This window comes from Etheostoma cragini, chromosome 3 (assembly GCF_013103735.1).
Source record: "Etheostoma cragini isolate CJK2018 chromosome 3, CSU_Ecrag_1.0, whole genome shotgun sequence".
NCBI lineage: Eukaryota > Metazoa > Chordata > Actinopteri > Perciformes > Percidae > Etheostoma > Etheostoma cragini.
In genome coordinates, this window is record NC_048409.1 from 10,201,712 (window position 1) to 10,212,617 (window position 10,906).

At 40.7% G+C, this 10,906-nt stretch overlaps 2 protein-coding genes across 2 annotated transcripts; both read left to right on the top strand.

Moving 5' to 3' along the window:
- The first annotated feature begins 1,737 nt into the window (after nucleotides 1–1,737).
- On the top strand, nucleotides 1,738–5,275 carry LOC117942129 (extracellular calcium-sensing receptor). Its single transcript, XM_034867454.1, has 6 exons — nucleotides 1,738–1,958; nucleotides 2,061–2,349; nucleotides 2,674–3,480; nucleotides 3,579–3,806; nucleotides 4,079–4,202; nucleotides 4,377–5,275. Exons 1-6 carry the CDS (start codon nucleotides 1,738–1,740, stop codon nucleotides 5,273–5,275), a joined length of 2,568 nt encoding a protein of 855 aa, XP_034723345.1.
- Nucleotides 5,276–6,472: 1,197 nt separating this feature from the next.
- Nucleotides 6,473–9,733, top strand: LOC117942143 (extracellular calcium-sensing receptor-like). Its single transcript, XM_034867470.1, has 6 exons — nucleotides 6,473–6,618; nucleotides 6,756–7,041; nucleotides 7,202–8,026; nucleotides 8,117–8,347; nucleotides 8,564–8,687; nucleotides 8,820–9,733. Exons 1-6 carry the CDS (start codon nucleotides 6,473–6,475, stop codon nucleotides 9,731–9,733), a joined length of 2,526 nt encoding a protein of 841 aa, XP_034723361.1.
- The last annotated feature ends 1,173 nt before the right edge of the window (nucleotides 9,734–10,906 follow it).

Sequence of the window (10,906 nt, forward strand, 5' to 3'; positions counted from 1 at the left end):
GTACAAACATAAAGTAAACATTTCAACATTAAACCCATTCAGACCAGAATACATGATATCAAAAATATCATATCAATATCAAATAAACACATATTTGGAGATATTACCACATAAGTAAATATTCCGCATAAGTAGTGGACGGAAAAACTGGCGAGAGAGCAAGAGTGAGATGGACAGAGAGAAGTTGCTCATAAGTTTTCCAACATATGGTTGAGCACAGACTTGTGGTGTTTAGCATAAAAATTAGCATGTTAGCACCTTCCACCACTGTAATCTCCACACCATGAACAACTTTAGTGGCAGGCTGTATTCGAACCCGGGCCGCTGCAGGACTGAGCCAACATGGGGCGAACGCACTTACACAGTGAGCTATAGCCCGCCCCCATCCATGACAATTTTGATTGGTTTCAAGAACTACCAATAAACCAGACCACATTTTTTGCCCCTTCTGGATTGCTATGTGGACTAGCCAGAACCTCCTTGGCAGCGTGTGGAGCATGGTCTGGCAAAGCCTAACTGTGTCAGGGCCATACAGTCTTAGGTACTCATTTTTGGTATCTGGGTCTGAAACCATGTACACAACCTCACATTTCAGTTCACTTATTTGGTGGTGGTTCAGTGACTGTCCCTTGGGTCTTGTGTAGAGTCTGCATGTTCTCCCAGTGTTAGCCTGTGTTCTCTGGCTTCCCCCCACAGTCCAAAGGCATGCATGTGTTTATTAATTGTTCATGCAATTGACTTCCTACTTTTTTCCTTTTCAATGTGTGGTGAAAGATTCTTCTACAGCGAGAGAGGAATTGGGTGGAAGTGAGACTCTGTTGAAACAGAATAAGGACAGGCTGCTAACTGAATCATGGTTTGGTCTTCGATGAAGGTTTAATTGTTTTCTGCAGAGAACAATCAAATGACAAGAACAGGTTTTACAATGAACAAAGTTACAGATTGACAAGAGTTCTGTGTGAACACAATAAGTAATACACTTCTTTATATCCTGTGCCCCCAGAGAAAATAATACCTTGTTTGGAAAACAGTTTAATCTTAAACATAACAATTAATGGATCTCAGGCAGACAGTTGGGTCTATTACGTCTTTCTGATTCTGCCCTTTGTGGGTCAAGTTTCTTTTAATGGTCATTCTATCTTAGCTGAAAAAGAACATATTTTCTCTTTGGCTAGGCAATGGTCTCGAACTAGGTCCTGGTAGCACAAACCTTTCTCCTGAGATGCCTGTTTTCGGTGACATTTGTCCTTAAGGGAGAAATCATAAATTCATAACAAATTTAGTTTTTTCCTACAAGGAGACAGATTCGAGGAGACAGTTTCAGAAGTCATATACTCTGAGAGACATTGGAGATTTAATTATGAATAATTAATTTGAAAATAATTGCTTAAATGTAATTTTCCAGTTACAATTGATTTGGCAAAAAGATTCTTGATATCCTCAGTTTGCAACTAAAGTGGGTTTAGAATTATGTGTTTCCCCTCATCACATCCTCCTACAACTTAATATAAAGCTTACAGTAATAGTGACATAATGGTCTTAAAAACAGAATATACCTTCTCAAATGAAAAAAAACAAAGCAATCTGACATCATTATACAATGATTCGCTAAGAGGACCTTAATCGTCATCATGTGTAAAGGTATAAAGGTCTGCCCATGAAAGGAGATACCTGTTTTGGTCAGAAATAGATTCAAATCTCACAGGGTATAGGTCTGTGTGTACATGTTTGTGCCAGATGTTTGACTGCCTCTATGTAATGTTACTGTTTGTGCTTTTTGTGGGAGTCTTTGGAGCAGAGGAAGACACTGCGCTCTGTGAGATACTGGGGAGCCCAGAGTTTCCTCTGTTATCTGAGGAAGGAGACATCACTATTGGAGGCGCTTTCTCCATCCATAGCCAAATACCAAGGCCTCCGCTCACCTTCACAGATGCTCCTGTACCTCTTAAATGCTCCAGGTACTGTTTGTTGTTTTCTTTTCTCATTTCTTGGTTTCTTGACAGAAAAAAGGCACATAAAGTTGGAAAACTGTTTGTGAAAATTGTTCTTACTCTTTTCAGGATAAATTTTAGAGAATTTCGTTTTGCCCAAACAATGATTTTTGCCATTCAGGAGATCAACAATAGCAGCTCCCTGCTGCCCAATATTTCAATTGGTTACAAGATATTTGACAGCTGTGGTTCAAATCTGCCTTCCACACGTGCAATGATGGGTCTAATAAATGGGCCAGAAAAGACTTTAGACAAAACCTGCTCCAGCCACGTATCTGTTCATGTGATCGTCGGAGCCTCTGAGTCCTCCTCAGCCATTGCGATGCTGCGCATTTCAGGGATTTTCCAAATACCAGTGGTAAATATTTGTAATATTTGTGTTTGATTTCACCATCTTTTAGATCTTTAATTATTTAGATTGGTCTAATGATCGGCCTATATTTACTATATTATATGGTATTACAGATGATTTTGCATTTAAAAAAATAAACTGATTAGTGTTTTGGTTAATTTCCTTTCTCTGCTCAGGTTGTGATTAAGGCTTCCCGGGTTTGCGCAGATGCAGCAGATTGACTCTAAAGTCACATTTTGACATAAACATTTTCCCTTACTTTTTGTCACCTAACACTTATAAAGTTACATTTTAAACATTTTTTGTTTCCCTCTTTTTATTTTCTATTAGATCAGCCACTTTGCCACTTGTGCTTGTCTGAGTAACAAAAAGGAATACCCCTCCTTCTTCAGAACCATCCCTAGTGACTACCATCAGAGCAGAGCCTTGGCAAAACTGGTAAAGCACTTTGGCTGGACATGGGTTGGGGCAGTAAGAAGTGACAATGATTATGGTAACAATGGCATGGCAACATTTATTACTGCTGCAAGTCAGGAAGGGGTCTGTGTTGAGTACTCAGAGGCTATATCAAGGACTGATCCAAGTGAGCAGGTTGCCAGGGTAGTCAGAGTTATCCGAAGCGGCAGTGCTAGAGTAATAGTTGCGTTCCTGGCCCAAGGTGAGATGGACATTCTGCTTGAGGAAGCTCTGAAGCAGAACTTGACTGGGCTGCAGTGGGTGGGCAGTGAGTCCTGGATTACCGCAGGTTATTTGGCCACTGAAGTGTACTCTAAAATTCTGACAGGCTCTCTGGGCTTCACCATCAGAAAAGCAAAGATCACAGGCCTGCGAGCGTTTCTTTTGCAGGTTAACCCAAGTCAAGACCCTTATAATAATGTGCTGAAAGAGTTCTGGGAAGCCACATTTGGTTGCAGTTTTCAACCCAGTCCGCATGGTCAGACCCAGTGCTCTGGCACTGAGAGACTACAGGACATCAAAAATCCTTACACAGATGTGTCAGAGCTAAGGATATCTAACAATGTGTATAAGGCTGTGTATGCCGTGGCTTATGCAATGGATAACATGTTAAAATTTGGACAAAGTGGTGAAGCGGTGAATCACCTGTGTATCTGGAAAGATGCTCTAGAGTCAAAACAGGTTAGAGGTCACCTTCATGAATTACTGTATGTGAATCAGTTGAAATAATTAACAATTCCCTGTACTCTAAGTTATACAACACTGTTCTCTGTTGGTAGGTTGTGAAACACCTACGAGATGTGAATTTCACTCTTCAGTCAGGAGAAAGAGTGTACTTTGATGAAAATGGAGACCCTACAGCCACTTATGAGCTGGTGAACTGGCAGCAAAACCAAGCAGGAGAGACTGTGTTTGTGGCCGTAGGGAGCTACGACGCCTCACTACCAAATGGAAAGCAGTTTACCATGAACGGAATAAACACTTCATGGGCTGCTGAATCTCCGGAGGTATCAGACGTGTTACGTATACTTATAATAGAGCTTGATTTTACAGTGATAACTGTTTCCTGAGCCTTTTCCTTCATTAGAAATAGGTCCATTTTGCATTGTTGAGTAAGTCATACTACATAAAAGTAAAAAAAATAAACACAAATATAAATAGACTTTATTTTGCAAACTGACGTGCAAAGTACCAGGTGTTTCTTAACCAATGAGATGACAGATTTGGTTTACAGGGGCAATCATTTTTAAGTAACTGATGAGTTGTGATGTCGTTACAGAGGCCACAGTCTGTCTGCAGTGAAAGTTGTCGGCCAGGTTTCCGGCAGGCTGTGATTAAAGGCAAACCCCTCTGCTGTTTTTCCTGTATCGCCTGTGCTGCCGGGGAGATAAGCAACTTTAGCAGTGAGTAGAAGCTTTCCTATTTGCAATTTAGTATCTTATATACACAATACTTCCCAGTATTGCTCATCTATATTTTACTAAATACAGCCAGTGCTTATTTTGACATTAGCTCTGCTCTCATAACTTGCAGTTTACAGCATTAACGCATTTAAGTGTTTCACATTTTCCATTCAGATTTGGCCGAGTGCTCGCGGTGTCCACTGGAGTACTGGTCCAATGAACATCATAGCCAGTGTGTTCCAAAGGTGATCGAGTTCCTATCTTATGGGGAAACCATGGGTGCCCTGCTCACTGGCTTCTCATTGTTTGGATCAAGTTTAACACTGGTGGTGTCATGTGTCTTCTTTTGGTTTCGTCACACACCTCTTGTCAAAGCCAGTAACTCTGAGCTGAGCTTCCTGCTGCTCTTCTCCTTGACTCTGTGTTTCCTGTGTTCTCTGACCTTCATAGGCCGGCCCTCTGAGTGGTCCTGCATGCTCCGACACACAGCTTTTGGCATCACTTTTGCCTTGTGCATGTCTTGTATCTTGGCTAAAACCATAGCCGTGGTTATGGCCTTTAAGGCCAAAAGGCCAGCAAACACAGTTCCTCAGTGTTCTGCTCCACTTCAGAGAACAAGTGTTCTTAGTTGTACTTTACTGCAGGTGGTAGTCTGTATAATGTGGTTGACTCTTGCGCCACCATTTCCCTACAAAAACACAGCTCATGACACTGAAAAGATTATTCTAGAGTGTGATTTAGGTTCATCTTTAGGGTTCTGGGCTGTGCTGGGGTATATAGGACTCCTGGCTGTGCTATGTTTCATTCTTGCTTTTCTGGCTCGAAAGCTGCCTGATAATTTCAATGAAGCAAAGTTCATCACCTTCAGCATGCTGATATTCTGCGCCGTATGGATCACTTTTATCCCAGCGTATCTCAGCTCTCCTGGGAAGTTCACTGTAGCTGTGGAAATATTTGCCATTCTGGCCTCTAGTTTTGGGTTACTCCTCTGTATATTTGCTCCAAAATGTTATATTCTACTGATAAAACCAGAGAGAAATACTAAAAAACATATGATGGGGAGAAACCAATAAAAATCACTACAAACAAATATACAGAATAGTAACACTTAAATGTCTGAATTCCCATTTTGGTCTTTACTTATTAAAAGCTTTGGGTTAAATGCCTTTGCAGGCTTTGACCAGATAATAAATGCCTTAAAGATATTGTGTGCCTCATTTGCCTGTTTCTATGTAGGTCTTTGCTGAATGAAAACAATGTGCTCACTTATCACACTGAGGGCCTGGCCATATTTCAACCCAGTTTCACGGCAGTTTGTGAAATGGTCACGTCGTTTAATCCATGGAATCTTGTCAAATGACAGGTTTTTCTTGATTTCTTCATTTTAAATGTGGATGATACCTGTAAAGGGGTTGGTTGGGGTGGTGGATGAGTCAAACAACACAGGACTTTACACTTTCTTGTCCTAAACCCAATCGGTGGATCCCCCAGAGACCGGGCTTGTGTCCCGGCGTGTGGCGTGTCCTTTCCCCATTTTTGTTTCCTGGTGTATGGCGTGTTGTTTAACCGGCGTGTGGTGTGTGACCAGCACAAACACATTTAGTTCTTAGCAACACGAAAAAAAATGAGAAAACCTTTTTGGTATACACAAATCAATAAATAATGTGACAATTTCACAAATTGCTGTGAGAACATTTTGCATATTTGCAGTATTTTTTTAATACAATAAACAATTTCAGTGCAGTGATGTTACTGAAGCTGAATTCTAAATTGAAAGTGTGTTAATAAAAATTCAGCTCCTTGTTAAATGTAACACTTAGAAATAGGATAGGATAGTTTTGGCTATTTTAAGGAGAAAATTATCTCCTTCATACATTGGGTTATTAAGCTCAGATTTTAAATTCTTAACTGAAATAGAACATTCAATACACAACAACAGCTCATATATCCCCATGGATGCAGGTTTCTGCAATTTTTTTGTATGTAATTGTCTGCGCTGAAAACAAATATGTCATACAAATGTTGTAGGCCCTCCAATAGGCCCATCCATCTGTCAGTCACACTACAAGTTTTGCCATTGGTGGACAGAAATAACTATTAGCATTGTATCCAGGCCCCCGTGGCTTGTGCTAGTTAGAAGAAACTTCCTATAAAATGCTCAGAGTTGAGTACTGTACCACCTTGGGTGGTAAATATTGAGGTGAGCTAGTATGCTGCTGATAGCAGATCTGCTACTTCTTTCCCTTATGGCTGTCAGAGGAGGAAAGCCTATGTGTCAAACATATGGGACAAAAGAAGTCCCTCAGTTTTCTAAAGAGGGAGACATCAACATTGGAGGGATTTTCTCCTTTCATCAGAACCCAGTCAGTGTCAGTCCACCTCACCAAGTCAACCCAGGAACAATCCAGTGTGAAGGGTAAGAAAAGAAAGCATGTACATCTTTATATTACAAAACATGTTGGTTATTCATTTTTCAAGTGTAAATCATTGGACGTTTTGCATTTCTTTTTACTTTTCACAAAACTGTATAATTTGGTCCCTCTCTTTTTTCAGACTGGACCCAGGAGAGCTTCAGTATGCGTACACTATGATATTTGCCATAGAGGAGATAAACAACAGCTCAGATCTGCTTCCTGGATTGACACTGGGTTACAGGATCTTTGACTCCTGTCCCAGTATCCCTCTGTCCATCAGTGCATCGCTTAACCTAATGAATAGGTATGACAGCGGTATAGGCAGCTGTGTCAAACTCTCAAATGTGCATGCTGTCATAGGGGAAACAACATCCACCTCTACAATAGGTATTGCACGCACCCTGGGACCCTTCCATATACCTGTGGTGAGTGTTGGGGGCATGCATGTTCTCTGCCAAAAATTAATCGGTGTTGTTGAATGATGTTTAAGATCTCATGTGAAAATGTTTTACTACATGTGCGATTCATATAAGGCATTAAAAGGCCTCTCAAATTAGCTATTTCTTCGTTTTACTTGTGTTTCAGATCAGTCATTCAGCCACATGTGCATGTCTCAGCAACAGAAGAGACTACCCCTCTTTTTTCAGAACCATACCTAGTGACATTTACCAAAGCAAAGCTCTAGCAAAGCTTGTGAAATACTTTGGCTGGACCTGGGTAGGAGCTATCAGAACTAATAGTGACTACGGGAATGGTGGCATGGCCGCTTTCTTGGAAGCAGCAGAAAGGGAAGGTGTGTGTGTTGAGTACTCTGTTGCTATATACAGAACTGATCCCAGGAAGTGGTTCTTAGAGGTGGTTGACATGATAAAGAAATCCACCTCTAAGGTAATAGTGGCATTTGCTGATGGCACAGACCTTGGCATACTTATTAAGGAGCTTCATGCACAGAAAGTGACAGGCCTGCAGTGGGTGGGCAGTGAGGGCTGGATCACTTATCGCTATATTGCCTCTCCAGTAAACTACGCTGTGGTGCAGGGGGCTGTGGGTTTTGCAGCACTAAATGCTCACATCCCTGGACTGCAGGAATTCCTGGCTAACAGCAGGCCCTCTCTCACACCTGGAGACCAGGGACTGGTGGAGCTTTGGGAGACTGAGTTTGCCTGCACCCTGACTCCCCAAGCAGAGACTCAATCTCAGGTTTCAGTTGCAACCTGCACTGGGAATGAGTCTCTGTGGAACACAAACACACGTTTCACAGATGTTTCAGATGCCAGTTTGCTAAATAATGTTTACAAGGCCACATACGCTGTTGCTCATGCATTGGACATGTTCTTTACCTGCAAAGACGGACAGGGGCCTTTTGAGAACAATACTTGTGCTGATAGGGAAAATGTCCAATCATGGCAGGTAAACATAAAACACAAAATGCTGTGCCTAAATCAAAACTATACGTTAACAACAATGTAGTTACATAAAAACATCCCTGTTTCTCTGCAGGTGCTGCATTACCTGACACAGGTCAATTTCACTACTAAGATTGGTGAAAATGTGTTCTTTGATGAGTTTGGTGACCCTGTGGCTCGTTATGCATTGGTAAACTGGCAAATTAATGAAGCAGGTTACACAGTCTTTGAAACCATTGGTTTCTATGATGCCTCCCAGCCTGAGGGTCAGCAGTTTGTGATGAAAGCAGATGTGCAAGCCATCTGGGCAGGAGACAATCTCAAAGTAAGTAACTGTGGACAACCTGCTCTAGTCTTTAAATGTCTTTGGACTTCACATTCGCTCTTCTTCATTGTGAATAATCAACAAGTAATAAACAACAATCTTTAGATCAGTAAATAATTATGTCCAAAAGCAATTCATGAACTGCTGAGATAATTACCAAATTAACTTGATTAGTCTCGAAGTATTTTATTTTGTAATGCTGTCACTGTGATACAGGTACCAAGGTCTGTTTGCAGTGAGATCTGTTTGCCAGGGACCCGTCGGGCTTTTGTCAAGGGCAAGCCTGTCTGCTGTTTTGACTGCATTACCTGTGCTGACGGGGAGTTCAGCAACAGTACAAGTGAGACAGCAGGATTCCTAGCCTTTACTCTAGCACTTCTCGTGTTTCTGTTGGGCAAAATCACTGCAAGCACTTTACTGGTCTATCTGAAGATGTGTGTGCTGTACAGCCTAAACATATTTATGCTTTCAGATGCAGTGAAATGTGACAAATGCCATCCCGAGTACAAGCCCAATGAAGAGAGGAATAACTGTGACTTGAAAGCTATTGAATTCCTCACCTACAGGGAATTGATGGGGACACTGTTGATCACATTTTCTGTCTTCGGTGCTTGCCTGGCAATGATTACTGCCCTGATATTTTTTCACTACAGGCAGACTCCTATTGTTAGAGCCAACAACTCTGAGCTGAGCTTCCTGCTGCTCTTCTCCTTGACTCTGTGTTTCCTGTGTTCTCTGACCTTCATAGGTCGGCCCTCTGAGTGGTCCTGCATGCTGAGACACACAGCTTTCGGCATTACCTTTGTCCTCTGTATGTCATGTGTTCTAGGGAAAACAATAGTTGTATTAATGGCCTTTAAAGCGACTCTTCCAGGCAGCAATGTGATTAAATGGTTTGGGCCTAATCAGCAGAGACTCACAGTTCTGACTTTCACTCTTATACAAGTTTTAATTTGCATACTTTGGCTGACAAGCAACCCTCCATTTCCCTTCAAAAATATGAACCATTATGAAGATAAAATAATTCTTGAGTGTGCCCTGGGATCACCTCTAGGATTCTGGGCTGTGTTAGGATACATTGGGGTCTTAGCTGTGTTATGTTTTGCACTTGCTTTTCTGGCTCGAAAGCTGCCTGATAATTTCAATGAAGCCAAATTTATCACTTTTAGCATGTTGATCTTCTGTGCAGTCTGGATCACATTTATCCCAGCATATGCCAGCTCTCCTGGGAAGATTACTGTAGCTGTGGAAATATTTGCTATTCTGGCTTCAAGTTATGGAATGCTTTTTTGTATTTTTTTGCCCAAGTGCTACATCATTTTATTAAAGCCTAAGAACAATACAAGGAAACATATGTTGGGTAAAGTGACTCCAAGAGCCCTTTGATTATTATGTTTTAAAAGTATACATCTTTGCATTTAAAGTATATGTATCAACAAGAGAAATACAGTAAAACTATTGCATGAAACATGCACTCTTTATGTGTTGTTTTTCACATCCATGAGAAAATATTCCATGAGAAAATATTCTTTAACTCCACAGTAGTAAACAGTACAGTACAAAACCATACATACACAATAAACAGACTATTATAGGATAACAGAGGCTTAATCATTTCAGAATGTATAACTGATTCAGAGTATGATTTAACATCAAATCATACATTCTCAATTTAACATAATTCAAAATCATAGGCTTATGCCCTTCTAACACAAGAGAGAGACTCATTCTGAAAAGTCCAGACTTTTAATAGTGCTCACAACCCCAGATAACCACCTGTGATGGTTGGTAAGCTTCTTGACCTGGGAATGCATTGGATCAAAACCAAAGAGCCCAATAAATCCTACTGAACACTTAACCGCACTTAAGCCCACAACTGTGTGTAACGTCAGTTCTTTATACCCTGTTTACAAATAACAAAAGGCTACCCTAACATTTAACAATACATTAGATAGGAAAAGTGGCGTGAGAAGACACTGTCACTTTTTGGCTGACAAACCAAAAAGAGACCAACAAACAAATGCAAAACTGAACCGAAAACATAACCTCCTTGTTGTAGATAATTTAATAATTGAAATACGCTAAGGCCAATGTAACCTCATGGAAAGATGTAAAAATAGCACGCCACTTTTAAGCCCCTGAGTACTACTTTACAAACTACATGTTTTATGTAATGTTTAATATCTCCAGATCAATGCAGCTAGAACCTTTCTTTGCTTAAAAGCAAAGAGATGCACTGTATCACTGAGGTCTTTCGTGTGATCGTAGTTCAGAAGTTTTTCAATACAGCCTGGAACCACAATTTCTTTGTATAATAAACGATAGTTAAGTATTGTGCTTCCAGAATCTAGGAGTATTGGCATAGCCCCTTAACACTAGAAGTGCCGGGATTCCATAACTACTAGAACTGCCGTGAGCGGTCAGTTTGACCGCCAGATTCCAAATACTATAATCTGTCATGATAAATACCTAATTGCAATTTTAATGCAGGTATTGTGTTAGGATACCTTTGGAAAAACGAAATAATACCAAAATGTACAATTTAACGAGTTTAATTAT

Coding starts and splice junctions, on each gene's coding strand:
- LOC117942129 (XM_034867454.1), top strand. CDS start 1,738: ATGTTTGACTGCCTCTATGTAATGTTACTGTTTGTGCTTTTTGTGGGA. Junction 2,350..2,673: donor GGATTTTCCAAATACCAGTG/GTAAATATTTGT, acceptor ATTTTCTATTAG/ATCAGCCACTTTGCCACTTG. Junction 3,481..3,578: donor ATGCTCTAGAGTCAAAACAG/GTTAGAGGTCAC, acceptor CTCTGTTGGTAG/GTTGTGAAACACCTACGAGA.
- LOC117942143 (XM_034867470.1), top strand. CDS start 6,473: ATGTGTCAAACATATGGGACAAAAGAAGTCCCTCAGTTTTCTAAAGAG. Junction 7,042..7,201: donor GACCCTTCCATATACCTGTG/GTGAGTGTTGGG, acceptor CTTGTGTTTCAG/ATCAGTCATTCAGCCACATG. Junction 8,688..8,819: donor GGAGTTCAGCAACAGTACAA/GTGAGACAGCAG, acceptor TTATGCTTTCAG/ATGCAGTGAAATGTGACAAA.